Consider the following 19,079-nt stretch of genomic DNA (forward strand, 5'->3'; position numbering starts at 1 on the left):
GGCCCCTCTGGCTCTGGTTGCTGCAGCTCTGCTCCCAGGACAGGTCTGCTCTGCCGGCTGCTTCTGTGACTCTGCTCCCAGCATTGACCTGCTTTGTGGGCTGCTCTTCTGGCCCCTCTGGCTCTGGTTGCTGCAGCTCTGCTCCCAGGGCAAGTCTGCTCTCTCTGGGCTGCTTTTCTGGTCCCTCTGGACCTGGCTCAGCTCGGGCCCCTGCTTTCTCCTTAGCTTGGCCCCACTCTGTCTGACCCAGGCAAATCCAGCTCACACAGAGTACGGGAGCTCCCTGGGCTCCTGACTCCCTGATTAGCCTGCGCGCCCTGTCATTCAGGCTGACCTGGAGCATTGGCCTCTCTCCATTGTTCCTGAGGACTATCAGTCTCAGGGTCCTGGTTTCCCATAGACCCTTCCCCTTTTAGTACTGGGAGCTAGCCAACCAGAACACACCCACTGAATGTTAGTAAGGGGGCAACAGTCCCCTTACATAAAGTAGAGGCCCATCTAAATACCACACTCTGAGGTGTAGCACACATGGATTGGGATGTCAGATCTAGCCATTGTACTGGGTCAACTGATCGGTGAATTGGGGATGGGAATCAGTGGGCAGAATGACGACATGTGGAGGAGATTGGGAAACCAGAACTGTTTAGGCCAGCAAGGGGCAATCAAATGACTGTCTCTCTGTCTCATCAGATCAAGGCAGGTGCGGTAATGGAGGGAAGGCATAAATGAGTTGGTCTGACAAGGAAAGTAGGAGAGTATCGCTCTAAAAGTGGTGGCTGAGGCATCCCCTGTAGCAGTATGTGGTCCATTTGCTGTTCATCTGCAGAACAAATAGATCTCTGGTCAGGGTCCTCCACCAGGTGAAAATGTTGTGTATTATGGAATCGTGAAGTTCCCACTAGTGGTTGATCTCAAAAATGTCTGCAGGGTGAGTCTGCAAGTACATTTTGTGTCCCAGGGAGATAGGCTGTGGACAAGACGATCTGGTGATTGATGTACCAATTCCAGAGACTGACCGCTTCGCCGCACAGAGCCTTCAATCTCATTCCCCCATTTGTTGATCTAGAAGACAGGGATGGTGTTGTCTAATATAATGAGAATGTGGTGGGAGTGAATGAATGGAAGAAAGGATTGGCAGGCCTTTTGTACTGGTTGGAGTTCTAGGGTGTTTATGTGCATGCTGGATTCTCGGGTACACCATGTGCCATGTGATCGTCCATGTAGGCTTTACAGCCTACTAGAGATGTGTCAGTGATGACTGTCGTCTGAAAACGAGGGAAGGAAGGAAACCCCCATTCACACCTGATGTGGGTTTGTCCACCAATGGAGGGATGACAGTACCTTATTGGGGATTGTCAACATTATAGGTCCATGGAGTGATGGTTGGGTGAGCAGACAGACTGGAGTCAGGTCTGAAGGCAGCAAAGGTGCAGTCATGTGAAGGGAGTCATGTAAGTACAAGAAGCCATGTGGCGGGGGGGAGGGGGGGCAAGGAGGGATGGGCAAGTCCTGGTGGATAGATGAGGATTGTTCCTGATGCAAGCTATAATGTTGCTCATTGTCTCAAATCTGTCTGTTGTAAGTAAGCTCAAGCTGTGACAGAGTTTTTGGTAACCCCAAAGAAGTACAGAGATTGTGTGGGCTCAAGGATATATTTCTCGATGTTGACACTAACTCTGACAGAATAGAGGAGGTTGAGTAGCATCGAAGTCGACACTTGTGCTTCTTGCCTGGATCTGGCAGCCAGGAGCCAATTGCTGAGATATGGAAACATGAGGCTGTAACACCTGATGTGGGCCACTACGCCAGAGAATATTTTGGTGAAGACTCTGGGAGCAGTGTCTATCCCAAAGGGGAGCACTCTGTACTGGAAATTATGGGTGCCCACTGTGAATTGTCTAGGGTCATGGTGATTATCAATGTGAAAGTAAGTAGCTTTCATATCGAGAGCCGTAAACCACTTCCCATTTTCTCCCAGCATGATCAGATGAAATTTGAGCTTGCAGATAAAATGATTGAGGTGCCGAAGATTGAGGATTAGTTTCCACCTGCCTTTCTTCTTGGGTATCCAGAAGTAAATTGAGGAAAATCACGTTCCCTGATATTCCGGAGGAATGGGTTCTACTGAACCCCTTTGTAAAAAGGAGTTCATCTCTTGGGCAGGAATACTGTAGTGAAAGTGGGCCCCAAAGGGGATGGGGAGGAGGGTTTTGGAGAAGGTAGCATGAAAAACTCAATCGTATAGCCATAGTGGATGACATTCAACACCCACCTGTCCGTTATTATTGCACTCCAAGGATGGGGAAAGAGTGCTAAATGGCCCCAAAAGTAGTAGAATGGTCACGAGGTGGTAGATTTAGTAGTCGGCATCTCTCGGGCTTGCATCAAAAATACCTCTTGGCTGGGTCTGTGAGGTTGGAGCCTACAAGGAGGGACCAGGAAGGTGAGACCTCTGTGTTTTCTGGCATTTCCTTGGGGGCTCATAAGGTCTTTGTGGGTACAACTGAGGAGATCTATGCCATCATGTGGACAAATGTTGGTGGAATTTTCTCTTCAGGGTGTGAGTGCAGATGTCCAATGAGCAAAGAGTAGCCATGGATTCTTTCAGTGTATGTAGCAACTCATCTGTCTTCTGGTTAAAAAGATGGGATTTGTTGAAGGGAAGGTCTTCATTTCTGGAGCTCCCTAGGTAAACAAGAAGAGTGGAACCAGGACTCTTGACACATGACTATCTCTATAGTCATGGCTGTGGAGAAGCGTCCGCTGTATCTACCGCAGATTGAAGGGCAAACTTCTTGAATTTGCTGTAATCCCAGAAATCATATTTGACTAACAATGCCTGATAGTTTGCAATTCTCAGTGGCAGGCTGGAAAATGAGAATACTTTACAACCCAGAAGATCTAAGCACTTCCTTTCTTTATCTGTAGATCAAGGGTGTTGTTGTTTAGATCTTTCTGTAGTAGCCTGGACTACAAGGGAATTTGGGGGTGGAGGTGAGAAAAATGTGGAGTCTGTGGCTAGAACATAGCATTTTTTCACTCCTTTGGGAGTAACTGTGCATGTGGCTGGGGTGTGCCATACCGTTCTGGCAGCTTCCAGTATGGCTTTGCTAATCAGCAATGCTATTCTCACTGGCGAAGGATATCCAGACGCTTGTGCTGGGAATCTTGGATCTCTTCTACAGGGATCTGGAGTTTCCCCTAGACTCTCCTTAACAGCTCCTGGAACTGTCTGAATTGATCTGGTGGAGAATTGATCTGGCTGATGCAGCCACCGTGTTGTCAGGAGAGGAAGAGAGGAGCCCTGCTAGTACTGGCAGAACCACTGGGATCAGGCTAAAAAGTTCTTATTCCACCATCGGGTCTGGATACCTTGTGGACGGATCCGCCCTGCCCTTTATCACCTCGGATGGAAGCACAAGGTGAGCCAGGGCACGTGCGCGGACCAACAGACATTACTTTCAAATTCTCCAACTCTGGATGCATGGTGTTCATGGTGTGCCCCTCAGTGGAATACAATAGGGACCATCACTTTAAGAGGAACATTATTACCTCCACTTTTTGGGTGTTTCAACAACAACATTTTGCATTCTCAACACCTATGTATTTCATATAACTTGACCTCTACCCGAGATACATATGGGAAAAGAGAGTATATAAGGTATTGATTCCAATCAGATTTATGTGCAAATAACTAATAACTGTGGGGGAAATACTCTTTCTAAATAATTTCTTTGGTTTGTTTTCCATTGCACAATTTCCAATGTCTTTCAGATTATCCTTTAAACAGGAATATATTAGGGTTGTGGAGGGCTTTTTGGTCTCATTTTGCCTTTTAACATGGCTTTGTAACAAAAATGCATTTAAAAAACATGAAAAATGATTACACTCAGGGCTGGGCCTAGGATTTGTACAGGTATGCATGCGTGTGTGGTTTTCTTTAAATATCTTTACATTCTCCCTGAACTCTCACAATAAAAAAATCCATAGAAAATAAAATAGTGGCACTTCTAGTCTTAGAAAAAAGAGGTAGCTATTAAAATAACCTATTTGTGACCTCCACACAAATGTAAAGATAAAATTCATAACATTATCTACAAATTTATACTTTCCTACCTTTTAAAAATGATGAACTACAAAAGCAAAAATATACCACTCTGAACAGCTGGATGCGGTGGCTGTAAGGACAGAACACTTATGCCCTGAGAGCTGGTTGGGAAGTAATGGATAATAAAAACGCAACCCAGACATGATTTTTTTTTTTTTTTTATAAAATGCAACCAACCAACAACAAAAAAACCCAACTTTGAATCATATTAAAAATCAGAACAAGGACAACTGTGTTCAGTTTTGCTTTTGAATTTTAAGTTTCTGCACAGTATAATCAACCTTAGTAAGCAAACAAAAAACAATAAAGCAGGGCAGGGATAGAAAGAGTTACACATTAACATCATGGGGTAGAACAAGGAGAATTGTTTAGTAAACAAATGTGCTTACGAACAGTGAGTTCACCAGAATCAACTGATATACAAAAGGCTGTATTGACCTAAATATACAGTATGCTTTTTAACATGAAAGACCCAGAAATTTAAACCAAAGTTTTTTAAACACACAGCCACTCTTAAGCTTATTTTGTACTGTATATAGGCAATCTTAAGTGTAAAAATTTATAATCAACTCTGGCTGGTTTAGACTCACATGGTAAAGAACTGCAGATGTAAAGCAAACGTGTATTCATTTGTACTGTAGTTACCTGCAGTGATTAAAGAGGCCCCACTATAAATCATGAACTTTTTTTTGAGACTAGCTACCTTGAACTGCTTGAAATAATTCCTTATTAACCATTCTTTAATTTTTGGCAAAGGTAGGAGGAAGGATGTCTCATAGTAAAAAATATTCATTATTTCAAACTGGGAACAACAGAACTACTGTGTTTTGCCTATATATGATAGGAGTTCATCACCCTGCTTCAGTTCCTACTGGCAGTTACTACTGTTAACCCTGGCTATGGGGGAAAAGGAAAGGCCTGATCCAAAGCCTACTGAGATCAATGGGATTCTAATTTCCATTGACTTAACTGGATTTTGGCTCTGTCCCCAGGACTAAAATGGGAGCCAGCTGCTGTGAAAGTACATGATGACTGGGAAATCAAAGTGATAATATGGGACAGAGCAGGAAAGATAGAGTAAAATAGAGATTGTGAAAGGTTCCTCCTCTGAGGTTCAGTCTGGCATCCTCAAAAGTCAGGTTTTTGGGGTATTTTAAACACTGATTTTTCAAAATGATGAGCCCTGTAAAACCAGGGTCATATTGCTCTATTCTTCTAACATATTCGGAGATAACATGCAATACTGCAATCTCTATGCACATTCAGTACTTGTCTCTTTGGAGTAATGACTCCCATTTGTGCCACAATATGTGATGATGGTGATATTCCGATAGCCTAGAATTGCACTGGGAACATATACCAATAATTCATAAAAGCTGCATGTATTAAACTAACCTTCAACCCCAATGGCTTTAATAGGGTACACAGCAGTACAGTGGCTATAACTCATATTGGATTGCTCAAAATATTATTACGAAATGCCTGTGAAATTTCTCCCTTAATGAAGACGCTCTATTAAATCATCTGTAATTCTACAAAGATACTATTTGAAGTGCAATAAAAAAATGTTTACCTATTTCGGCTAATTCCTCAAAATCAATTTCAGACATGTTTTCTGTTAGGAACAAGCCTAATTGTTGCTGACTGATATTTGCTGGATTCGACGCTTCTCAGTTCTCAATCAACCCTAGAAAAACATAAACAGTTACCATCACTGTGAAAAAGCCTTCAGCTTTTATTTACATTGTCTACGTCTAAAGAAAACAACCCTATTACCCAATCATAATCCTGTAATTGGAACCAAATCATTTTTATTTGGTAGAAATGTTGTTACAATAAAGAGGATTATAACAGGTTTTGACTTAGCAGTCAAGGTAATGCAAGGTGTAGTAACAGGATTTTCAGCAAAGACCATCTATATAATTATTTATTTTGGATTTTTTCCTTCTTCAAAATACATATTTAATATATATTGTGACTACAGCCATCAGAATTAAGGAATTGTCAGTATTCTCTTCTTGGGCTACATAATTCCTTTTATTCATCTCACAGCTATCTATCATTTCCAGGAGGAAGTAAAGTCTATACTCATTCACAGTTGCCATCTTTATTTTGCTCTGCTACAGCAATAACTCTAATTTGACAAAATTTATTTCATATCAAACAAAATCATGAAAACTTCAGGTAGACATAACAACATTAAATACTTAAACTACACAGCACCTCAGATATTTTACTGAGGCACAGAGATATTAAGTGACTCACCCAAGGTCAACACAACTACTCTGTGTCAGGAACTGGGAATGGGATTTGGAAGTCCTGTCTCCCAAATTCCTACTCCATTAACTACAATACTCTCTTAAATTGAAAATCTGGACCCAAATTGGCAGGGAGGCCAGAAGAAGATCAAGATCTTCCTTTGTTTTCATTTTTAAAAATAACATCATGATTCTGTAAGTTGTTTTCTTTATAGCATTAAAAAGAACACCAGTAAATTTACGGCTGGGCTGAAGAAAAAGTGCAGGAGTACGCTCAAACCTTCCCCCAAGCCAGGGGTGGCCAACCTGTGGCTCTGGAGTCACATGCGGCTCTTCAGAAGTTAATATGCGGCTCCTTGTATAGGCATCGACTCCGGGCCTGGAGCTACAGGTGCCAACTTTCCAATGTGCCAGGGGGCGCTCACTGCTCAACCCCTGGCTCTGCCACAGGCCCTGACCCCACTCCACCCCTTCCCGCCCCCTCCCCTGAGCCTACCATGCCCTCACTCCTCTCCCTCCCGCCAGAGCCTCCTGCATCCCATGAAATAGCTGATCAGGAGGGCGGGGGAGGCACTGATCAGCCAAGCTGCCTGTGGCTGGGAGCTGGGGGGAGGGTGGAAGAGGGGGTGGATGGGCCGGAGCAGATGTGGGGCTGCTGACTTATTACTGTGGCTCTTTGGCAATGTACATTGGTAAATTCTGGCTCCTTCTCAGGCTCAGGCTGGCCACCCCTGCCCCAAGCTTAAACATCAGCAATGCTATAATATGGAAGATCATCTTCAGCATTGGTGTGTAAACAAGCACACAAACCGTTTAGATTTCCTAAACAATTCCCATGCTCCTTACTGCCACATCATGTAGCTCCTACAGCCCAAAAAGGTTGTGGGGGTTTTTCTTCCCTTTTTAAGAATACACTAGAAATAGTTTTTTTTAAAAATCCCTAGAGAACTAAATAGAGAAATAAATTGATTAGTCTCTAAGGTGCCACAAGTACTCCTTTTCTTTTTGTGAATACAGACTAACACGGCTGTTACTCTGAAACCTAGAGAACTGAGACATTACTAGTATTCCCAGTATGAAGTGGAGGCTCATTTCAGCAAAGCACTTAAGCATGTGCTTATCTTTAAGCACAAGTTATTCCTATTTTGAACACATGCTTACATGCTTTGCTGAATTGGGACCCACATCGTTAGAAATGGTCATACATAAAATACTAAATGGTACATTTGCCATATTCAAAAGCCCTTCTTATGACTAATCTTTGGACAGACGTGTGGAATGTTAGAGTTCTCACCTTCTTCCTTTGGATGCCTTAGCTATTTTTGTTACATATATTTGATATCTATGAAAACATAACCACTGCTGGCCAAAGTCAGCTATGGCGTACCTCCACAGCAGTTAATGCAGTTGTACTGCTTTCAGCAGGGCTGAATCTGGGCCCACCTCTTCAATTATGTTCATTAAAGAGCAAGGTAGAACAGGACCCACAAATTCACTGCATATCCAACAGAGATGATTATAAAAGGGTTCCCAAAGAGTATTAAACTAGGGCTGTTGAAATGCTGAATTTCCATTCCATGAAAAATTCTGACATTTCAGAGGAAAACATTTTTCTAAATCATAATATGTCAAAATTTTGAGATTTTCTGTTAAACAATATTTTTTAAAATTATTTTAGGTGAATCAAGAGGTTTTGTTTCAGTTTTGAAATATCTTATTTTTTCATTTTATTTTTACATTATTTTAAATCAGGGTTTAATAATTTTTTTAAAAATATAAAATAAAATAATGTAAAATAATTGGTGTTTGGCATTCTAAACAGCAACTGGAAACTGGTAATTGACATTCACATTGATAATTCATTATGGTAATTGGCTTGGTAATTGTTTTTTGGTTTTGTAACTTGTATTCTAATTGATTTGGAAATTGGTACTTAGTTTGCTCATTGGTAATTGGTCTTCCAACTGGTGTTGTATGATTGGTATTCGGTTTAGTAAAAACTAAAATATATAAACATATAAATTTTTAAAGTTATGAAATGAAAAATCATTCTGTTTCAATAAAATTGAATGCTTTTACCTTTTCACAACATTTCAATTTTGATAAAACAGACTTTTTACAATAGAAAAATGTTCCATCATAAATTTTTTGACCATCCCTAAATTAAACATGCACTATTTATAGCCTCATACACAACTGTGTGTCAGGACCCAATTCAGACAAGTACTTAAGCATTTAAGTGATTTGCTGAATCAGGATGTTAATCATATTGAGCTGTTTGTAACTATATAGCTAATTATTACTTTGTTAAATTCCCCCAATTTATCTTTCACTATCACTTAAACTCTGGGCTGGGGTGGACAAACTACGGCCAATGGGAGCTGCAGATGGGGCAGCACACAGCAGAGTCGCCTAGCTGAGCCTCTGCGTAGGAGCTGGAGGGGGGGGACATGCCGCTGTTTCTGGGAGTTCTTTGAGGTAAGCGCCGCCTGGAGCCTACACCCCTAAGCCACCCCCCCGCACCCCAAAGCCCTGCCCAAGCCCTGATCCCCCTTCCACCCTCCAAAGCCCTTGGTCCCAGCCCGGAGCACCCTCCTGCACCCCAAACCCCTAATCCCCGGCCCCACCCCAGAGCCTGAACCCCCAACCAGAACCCTCACCCCCCGTCCCCAAGCCCCAACCCTCTGCCCCAGCCTTGATCCCCCTCCCGCCCTCCAAACCCCTCAGTTCTAGCCTGGAGCACCCTCCTACACCCCAACCCAATTATCCCCAGCCCCACCCCAGAGCCCACACCCCCAGCCAGACCCTGTACCCCAACACCAATTTCGTGAGCATTCATGGCCCGCCATACAATTTCTATACCCAGATGTGGCCCTCGGGCCAAAAAGTTTGCCCACCCCTGCTCTGGGCTGTCAGAATGTCCAACTCAACAGCTAATCTTAAGGACAAATAAAGCAACTGAGTGGCCATTAGCAGCTCTGCTCATTTTCTGAGGTCCCTCATCTCAAACAAGTTCTGCAAATCACAGCCCAATCACCCTCTCAGATATCCAGGCTGAAGAGGGGGAAGCAGTATCTCACTGCCTTCCATCCTATCTCAACCTTAAAATCAAAGTCCATATTACAGAACATAATAAACTAAGGCCCTCTTCTTGAAATTTTCTGTATGGACACAGGGAAACCACGAGTGCAGAGAAGCTGCAGGATCAGGACCAAAAAGAAAGAATGTGAGAGTATTTTAAACTTTTGTTCTTAATTTTAAACACCACTACTAGAACCAGAAATAATAATACTCTTAAAAACAAACAAAACTCCAGTTCCAAACTGAGGATTTTTTTTCTCCAGCTAAAGTACTCATGAACAACAGCGTTAAAGATGAATCTACTTACAGAGCCTCTGAACACTGCTACAGTTGCATGCTATAGTATTCATAGGGGGGAGAAATGAAAACCTGAATAGAAGGAGAGGTAATATTCCATACTACAGTTACCTCCTTAAGACTCAAGTTGGGAAAACCTTCTCTTTTATATAGCTTCTTTCAGATCCTGCAGGATGGAAGAAACTTTAGTACTAATTGGGCCTCTCCCAGCTTTAATAAAGTAATCTGAGCAAAAAGACTTAAACATCCCCACAAAACTGCTCAGTAAGGTCTGCTTTTTACCAAGTAACCTTACTGTATATTTGACATCAACAACTCTAGTCTTCAATGTTTTCCACACCTTTAATGTGCAAAGTTATTAGGATGCCAAAAACAATTTAAATGAAGAAAAAGGGGGACAGGGAAGAAACTATCTGCCTGGTTTTTGGCTTATTGTTCCCTTGGGGGCTGCAATTAGAAAGTTGCTAGATAAAAGACAAATTTATTGTAGCACCCTAGGAAATTGATTTCCTCTTGACCGCAGCATTCTCAGTTCCTAAGAGATAACATAATCTGCTTAATAGCAGTCTATGCCAAATATCACCATTTCTGATAAACTGCCAGACTTAACTCACTCGCTCCACCTCAAATTTATTATGATAGAAGTTTGGAATCGTTTTACACTATACCACAATTTGTATCCCTTCACATGCAATCTTATTACTCACTGACAGCCCTAAAAGATTGTTACTTGATAGAAAATGAAAGCCGCCACACATACAGTAAGTAGTCTGATAATGAACTAGCATCTATGGATATTTCAAACAAAGGCAAGGGATCCCTCACAATGTTTGTCAATATATATGCTGCTTTGATGCCTCATCTTTTTTGTTTCTTCAGCTGTCAGATATGTTTCTTATTCAAATTTAAACAGAATGCTTTGGCTCAAATTTTTTCCTAAATTCCTGACTTTTACTAATAATTCAGAAGGGAATAATACATAAGCTGAATATTTGTTTATATGACATATGGTACAAAGGTGAACTTGAGAGGTTTCAAATATTATTTTATTATTGGTAATCAAAAACTACAACAACTTTGCATTTATATTGAGGAATCCCAAATTAATTTTCTCTCTCTCTCTCTCACACACACACACAAAGTGAATGAACTGTTGTGAATAATTTATTTAACAGCAAATTTAACGTCTCTTCCTTTTCATGGACTATCTTCAAGGAGCTTATGATTTTCTCAATTTATTAACCATTTAGTGTGTACTAAGAATACACAGTCCAAAGATTTCTTATGAGCAGTTTGCTGAAAGTATTTGATAGTCTATATTCAAGTTGCGTTGGTTCATTTCATGTTCTCTAATACTGGCTTACATCACCTCTCTTCACAGACATCTGTATTTCCACTTTCTTCTTTTTTTGTCATCTCCTTTTCTATTTTTTTGTCCTGATTCTCCCTTTTCTTTATGCTGGGCTGTTGTTTAACATTTGGGCATTTAAATAAGTAATCTACCAAATGGCAATGCATAGGTCCAGATTCTCCAGTCCTCTAAAGCTACTTTGTGGCAAGAGATATTTGATAGAGAATTTCCCTTGCATAGGGGGACTCTCCTGCCATAGAAAGCTGGTGATGATCCTCTGGTGCCTCCTGCTCCAGCCATATCCCCAACCCATGGGTTTCAAAGAGGGAGCATATGAGGGGCACAGTGGTGTTGGTGACACTGGGCACTACTCTAGGTAACTCGGGAGGGTGAAAGACCACGAGTGTCAAAAAAGTAGAGGCCGAGAGGTTGCCCACCGGGACCTCTGCCAAGCTGCCTGAGCTGGTAGCCCTGACCCGTGCGCTCAAACTGTCAAAGGGAAAGCGGGTCAACATTTTTACCAATTCAAAGTATGCCTTTAGGGTGCTACATGCCCATGCTGGCCTGTAAAAGCAAAGGGGAATGCTAATGGCCCAAGGCTCCCCAGTCAACTACGGGCCCCAAATTCTCCAGCTCCTAAAAGCCGTACAACTCCCCTCGGAAGTAGCGGTGGTGCACTGTAAAGCCCATCAAAAAAAAAACTGAGACGTGGCCAGGGGCAATGCAGGGCGGACAGAGAAGCCAAGCATGCCGCCACCTTAACTCCACCGGAAGCTGAGGATGCCCACATGCATACCCTTATCCCATCAGTGGGGGAGCTTCCAACCCCTCAGTACTCTAAAAACCCCCCAAAAACTAGCTAACAAACTCAATCTTCAAAAAAAAAAAAAAAAAAAATGGCTTCATCCCCCGCCCCTCCCAAATCCTCCTACCAAAGGGCTTAATCCGGCCAGTACTGCAGCAGCTACACCAAACCACTCACGCCGGCAAAAAAGCCCTTATTCAGCTAATAAAAAAATACTTCTTGACTTCAGAACTCCGACCCCTAGCTACCCAAATACAAGCTGACTGTTTAGTCTGCCAAAAAAATAACCCTCGGCCAGGACATCCAGTAACACCAGCTACCCTAAAACCCACTCCAGGCCCCAGACTAGTGTGGCAAATAAATTTTACTAAGCTTCCCCAAACTCAAGGGTTCAAATATCTCCTCATCTTGGTGGACCGATTCAGCGAATGGCCTGAAGTCTTCCCATGCCATAATTGCACTGCCAAAGCAGTGGCCCTCAAGTTTGTTAAAAAAATTATTCCCCGCTTCGGACTCCCCCAATAAATAAAATCTAACAATGGGACGCACTTCACATCAAAAATCATTCGACACCTGTCAGATGCCTTACAGATCCCTTGAAAACTCCATACGCCATGGAGACCGCAGGCCAATGGTGTAATAAAGCGTACCAATCAAACCTTTAAGCGACACCTCTCAAAAGTGTGCCAAGAAGCCTCCCTTTGAGGGCCCGATGCTCTGCCCCTTATCCTACTCAGTGTCCACGCTCTCCCAAAAAATAAATTAGGGCTTAGTCCCTTTAAAATTATGTTTAAAAGGGCATAGCCTATAAATAAAACACCGGTTCTGGCAAAAAAGTAAAAAATAAAATGTGTTTTTTTGTCTCAGTATATGTGCTCTCTGTCTGCTGTTCTCTCTTCTCTCCACAGGTATACCAAAGACTTCCAGCCTCTTCCATTGAATGCCCCTGTCCACTCCTTGCAGCCAGGTAACTCCGTGCTTGTTCGTACTTGGAAGGACAAGCCTCTCCAAGAGAAGTGGAAGGAACTCCACACCATCTTGCTGGTTTCCCACACAGCGGCAAAGGTCAAGGGACACAAAAACTGGATCCATCACTCTCGCCTGAAGGCAGTGCCTACTCCTCCACCAGCGAAACGGTGGACCGTCCAGCCCATCACCACGTCACCCTCCAACAATCTTAAACTCAAATTATTATTTAAAAAAACATAAGCACAGGGGGAAGAGAGGGGCTACCAGGGCATATACACCATAAGGTCCCTCATAGTGGGTGTCATTTGCCTAGTATTCCCCATCTCTCTCTCTCTCTCTCTAAAAAAAAAAAATAAAAACCATTAATTTAAATGTCAATACCTATAAGGCCCTCAAAATCGCCTTTGCCCAGAAATTTAATCTGTCCAACTGCTAAATATGTTCCCAAATCCCCTACCAGTCGGCCAGCTTCCCTTAAAGGGCAACCCTCCACAACTGGTCAGACCTCTATAACAAATAAATAAAAGCAAATGCCACTCGGTTGCAAACGCAGCCCACCTTAACAAAAAACTGTACTAAAAAGGCCAAGGTTAGCAGCAACACTAATCCCTTAAAAACCTTACTGGAATGCGACCCATGCCCCCAAACCCACCCAGCTACGCTCCGTCCCCATGGGCCTCCTTTGTTATCGCCAGGAGGCCACTGCTAACCATACCTGGTTTGCTGGTAATAGTACCTGTCAGTTTTATTTGTCCCCATCCGCAAATACCACTATTCCTCTATGTAACAGTGCTGGCCAAAACACAGGCAAAGGGCTTCAATATTATAACTCCTTAGAAGCCGCAGTCCACAAATTAGGTCACAATGGCATGGTAGCCAATGGACAGTCCTTTTATGTCTGTGGTAACTCAGCCTATAAATGGCTACCCCACCGTTGGCACGGAAGCTGTTATTTGGAATACCTTACCCCTCCCTTTCGGGTCATGGCCCAGCTCCCGTCGGGCCGTCCCCGGCATCAGCAGTCCCTGTATGTCACCCCCTAACCCATTAATAAAAAAAATAAATTCAATATAATCCTTCTCCCAGCATATGGGGTGGGTAAACTGGCCAAGTTCTATCGCCAGCTTTCTGTATTCCTCACCAAGTTCGCCAATAATACCTTGGCCATAGAGAGGAGCCTCAGCACGGAACTTTATCAACTCCGGTTGTTGTCCCTGCAAAACCGCCAGGCCCTAAATTACCTTTTGGCTGCACAGGGCGGAATGTGTGCCCTAATTAAAAATAAATGCTGTATGTCATACATATGTCCCATATGTCATATGTCCCAAAAAATTCACAAAATATTAACAAGCACATCCTGTCAGCCGAACAGGCTCTTAACCAATAAAAAGCCCCCAAAAAGAGCTCACTATTTTGAATCACTCTGGAAATGGCTACCCAACCTGGGGGAAGGTATTGTTCGTCTCCTGTTCACAGGTGCCGTGTTGTGTATTATCATTCTCCTCTTGCTTGCCTGTTATAAAGCACTCATATATAAAATATGTGCCTCCCGCTCCACAAAAACCCCATTATATCCTCTTGTTAAAAATTCTAACTCCTCAGCGCTTAATCACTTGTTGTCCTTAAAATATAAAAAAACCTCAGTTACAAGCTTATTAAGTGTTCTCAAAAAAAAAAGTTGGTGGTGACACTGAGCACTAATCTAGGTAACTCGGAAGGGTAAAAAACCACAAGTGTCAATAAAGCCCTCTTGCTCTAGGCCCAGGCAAACTGAAGCCCCTCCGCTCCTTAAACCTTCTGTAACCCTGCAAAACTATAAAAAAGCTAGCACACAAACAGGTTTGCATACGGCTTGCTAGCCAAGGCCAGCTTCGGCCTAAAAAACATATAAATAAGGCAAAAATGTTTAGCAAAAAACCTGTAACAAATAAAACCAAATAAAGCAAAGCTCAAGCAATACCACTAAAAAAACCCCAAACTAGCTGCTTTAGCTAATTAGCTACGGTATTGTACAAAGCAACAAATAATTATATAAGCTTATATAATAAAATAAGCAAAAATATGAATTGTATACTGTAATCTGCATGTGGGGCTGCAAAATTTAAAACAGTTCAGTCTCCCTGCGCCCTATTTAAAGCTTCAAATAAAACTCACTGCTTCTCCACCCTGTTGTGGTCATTGGTGCGACGCACACCGGGCAACAAACCCAACTGTTGCTTGCCTCGGGCACTCTGTGCTGTCAACAGTGGGGCTGGTGCCTGGTGGAATGGAGTGCCATCATGCCTAATCCTCCTCCAGCAGGTATAATGTTCTATTCCAGTGACAGAAATTAAAGTAGCCCCACTGCTCCTCTAAATTCTGTCAGGGCTGGGCAACCAAAGATCAGTGAGCTGTACTCTTTATGCCCACTAGTCTCCACTACATCTGAGTGCCGCTCAGAGATAGTGGCAAATCAAGGACCCATAGCATGAGTCTCTACTGTGGCACATAAATCATATGTCTATTTTACTAGTGACATAAAAATTCACCCTCACCTTACTGGAAGGATACTAGTATTTGTGGCATGTGCACAAATATAAATCAATTCTCTTTCTGGGTTTTTTGTGTGTGCCTGTGTTTGTTTTTTAAAGTGACTGTTCCTTGAATGGTTTCAGAGTAGCAGCCATGTTAGTCTGTATCTGTAAAAAGAAAAGGAGTACTTGTGGCACCTTAGAGACTAATAAATTTATTAGAGCATAAGCTTTCGTGAGCTACAGCTCACTTCATCGGATGCATACAGTGGAAAATATAGTGGGGAGATTTTATATATACAGAGAACATGAAACAATGGGTGTTACCATACAGACTGTAATAAGAGTGATCAGGAAAGGTGAGCTATTACCAGCAGGAGAGCGCGGGGACAGGGAAACCTTTTGTAGTGATAATCAAGGTGGGCCATTTCCAGCACTTTACAAGAACAGTAGGAGGGGAATAAAGGGGAAATAGTTTTACTTTGTGTAATGACACATCCACTCCCAGTCTATATTCAAGCCTAAGTTAATTGTATCCAGTTTGCAAATTAATTCCAATTCAGCAATCTCTCGGAGTCTGTTTTTGAAGTTTTTTTGTTGAAGAATTGCCACTTTTAGGTCTGTAAGCGAGTGACCAGAGAGACTGAAGTGTTCTCCGACTGGTTTTTGAATGTTATAATTCTTGATGTCTGATTTGTGTCCATTTATTCTTTTACGTAGAGACTGCCCAGTTTGACCAATGTACATGGCAGAGGGGCATTCCTGGCACATGATGGCATATATCACATTGGTAGATGTGCAAGTGACGAGCCTCTGATAGTGTGGCTGATGTGATTAGGCCCTATGATGGTGTCCCCTGAATAGATATGTGAACACAGTTGGCAACGGGCTTTGTTGCAAGGATAGGTTCCTGGGTTACTGTTTTTGTTGTGTGGTGTGTGATTGCTGGTGAGTATTTGCTTCAGGTTGGGGGGCTGTCTGTAAGCAAGGACTGGCCTGTCTCCCAAGATCTGTGAGAGTGATGGGTCATCCTTCAGGATAGGATGTAGATCCTTGATGATGCGTTGGAGAGGTTTTAGTTGGGGGCCGAAGGCGATGGCTAGTGGCGTTCTGTTATTTTCTTTGTTGGGCCTGTCCTGTAGTAGGTAACTTCTGGGTACTCTTCTGGCTCTGTCAATCTGTTTCTTCACTTCAGCAGGTGGGTACTGTAGTTGAAAGAATGCTTGATAGAGATCTTTTAGGTGTTTGTCTACAGCCAAGCTCTACGATACAACCGCATTTGCTCCAACCCCTCAGACAGAGACAATGGATCATGTGGTGTGGTCTGGATGAAAGCTGGAGGCATGTAGGTAAGTATAGCGGTCGGCAGGTTTCCGGTATAGGGTGGCGTTTGTGTGACCATCGCTTATTAGCACCCTAGTGTCCAGGAAGTGGATCTCTTGTGTGGACTGGTCCAGGCTGAGGTTGATGGTGGGATGGAAATTGTTGAAATCATGGTGGAATTCCTCACAGGCTTCTTTTCCATGGGTCCAGATGATTCATAGTTTCATAGATATTTAGGTCTGAAGGGACCATTATGATCATCTAGTCTGACCTCCTGCACAACGCAGGCCACAGAATTTCACCCACACTCCTGCAAAACCTCTCACCTATGTCTGTGCTATTGAAGTCCTCAAATTGTGGTTTAAAGACTTCAAGGAGCAGAGAATCCTCCAGCAAGTGACCCATGCCCCATGCTACAGAGGAAGGCGAAAAACCTCCAGGGCCTCTTCCAATCTGCCCTGGAGGAAAATTCCTTCCCGACCCCAAATATGGCGATCAGCTAAACCCTGAGCATATGGGCAAGATTCATCAGCCAGATACTACAGAAAATTCTTTCCTGGGTAACTCAGATCCCACCCCATCTAATATCCCATCACACGCCATTGGGCCTATTTACCATGAATATTTAATTACCAAAACCATGTTATCCCATCATACCATCTCCTCCATAAACTTATCGAGTTTAATCTTAAAGCCAGATAGCTCTTTTGCCCCCACTGCTTCCCTTGGAAGGCTGTTCCAAAACTTCACTCCTCCTATGGTTAGAAATCTTCGTCTAATTTCTCGTCTAAATTTCCTGGTGGACAGTTTATGTCCATTTGTTCTTGTGTCCACATTGGTACTGAGCTTAAAAAATTCCTCTCCCTCTCCGGTATTTATCCCTCTGATATATTTATCGAGAGCAATCATATCTCCCCTCAACCTTCTTTTAGTTAGGCTAAACAAGCCAAGCTCCTTGAGTCTCCTTTCATAAGACAGGTTTTCCATTCCTCGGATCATCTTAGTAGCCCTTCTCTGTACCTGTTCCGGTTTGAGTCATCAAGCGCGCCAGTGCCAGGAATAGAGCTCAGGCTTCTGAATCTTGATCCAGGGTGCTATCCTCCAGGCCACACTGACTTTCTGAAGCAGTCATGAGGTATTTGATGCAGGTGCAGTGAAGCAGTGGAATTTTGCTGCAATAGTCCCCATCCCTCTGGAACAGCCAGCTCCATGATAATGTCCACCAAATGAAACACTGCTTTTGGATTAGGAGTACTTGTGGCACCTTAGAGACTACTCAGTTTCTTTTTGCGAATACAGACTAACACGGCTGTTACTCTGAAACCTGCTTTTGGATTGTTGTTCTTTAGACCTGGGATGAGAATGGAGATTGCCCTGTGCAAGCAGACTATGGCTATTCCTGGGCCTGGTATCTTTCTGCTATTGCTTTATTCACCACTTCACAAAGTGTGAGTCCACTGTGTACTCTTAGACTAAATAGGGTTGGATTCAGGCAAATTCTTCTGGTGGAAAAAAGCATAAAATAGGTCATTTTAGACCTTGTTGTAAATCTGAAATTGACACTGCCCCGTTTTAACTACACTTTTATTTTGTACACAAAAGGTACAACTTATGATGGTCCCCAATTTTCAATGTTTGAAATATACTGAAATTATATGATACTGAAGAAAACAGCAGCAATTTTAAAAAAAATCCAGCTACTGCCACTAAAAATGGTTGTTCACAGTGGGCCAAATCCCCAGGTCCTAATGAGCCTAGTTTTATTGACTACGCCCCCATACACTACCTGAGGATCTGGCCCTATTTTCCCATGTCACTGTATGCCACAAATTAGATGTCTACCTCTCCCAAGCATCAGTGGGATTTATGTGCATAAATCCTTATGCATAATGATAAAATATATCCCATGAAAAAAAAAAAACCCTCTATTTTGTGTGTGTGCCATAAAACTTAAAAGAAGCACAAATTTTAGCTGGGAGGGAAATTTTTTGGCCTAGCTATAAATCTCTGCAAGGAGTGGTTTGCAATGAAACACTGACAAACCCTAAAGCAGAGCAGTGCCAGTGGGCACAACAAAAATGTGTGCTCCAAATTCTACTCCAGTGCGATCAGCATGTGTGATGCCAGTATTCTCAGAGTCCACAATGGAGTAACCACTATAAAGAGTGGAAAATGGTTATTTTTGAATTATTGGATTCTTCAGAAAATAACCACACAGACAGGATAATTGTGTTGTTAGAACATTTTGGCTCATATGTGTTAACAAGATGATATTAAAACAACATATTTTTTCATATAAATGAAAACAGGAGAAGAAAAAAACTAAGAAATTTGTTCTGACACTTCTGGTCTAACAAAGACAGAGTTTTTTGTGTTA

General features: G+C 42.6%; 1 protein-coding gene across 2 annotated transcripts in view; it reads right to left on the reverse strand.

Moving 5' to 3' along the window:
• Positions 1 to 19,079, reverse strand: part of ARHGAP8 (Rho GTPase activating protein 8) — a 132,567-nt gene that overhangs the window by 94,052 nt on the left and 19,436 nt on the right. For both annotated transcript variants that reach the window (XM_084641893.1, XM_084641892.1), the window contains exon 2: positions 5,682 to 5,795. In XM_084641893.1, coding sequence (XP_084498019.1) covers positions 5,682 to 5,718 — 37 coding nt within the window. In that variant the 5' untranslated portion in view covers positions 5,719 to 5,795. The remainder of the gene's footprint in view (positions 1 to 5,681; positions 5,796 to 19,079) is intronic.

Source organism: Lepidochelys olivacea (genome assembly GCF_965140295.1).
Source record: "Lepidochelys olivacea isolate rLepOli2 genome assembly, chromosome: 1".
NCBI classification, from domain to species: domain Eukaryota; kingdom Metazoa; phylum Chordata; order Testudines; family Cheloniidae; genus Lepidochelys; species Lepidochelys olivacea.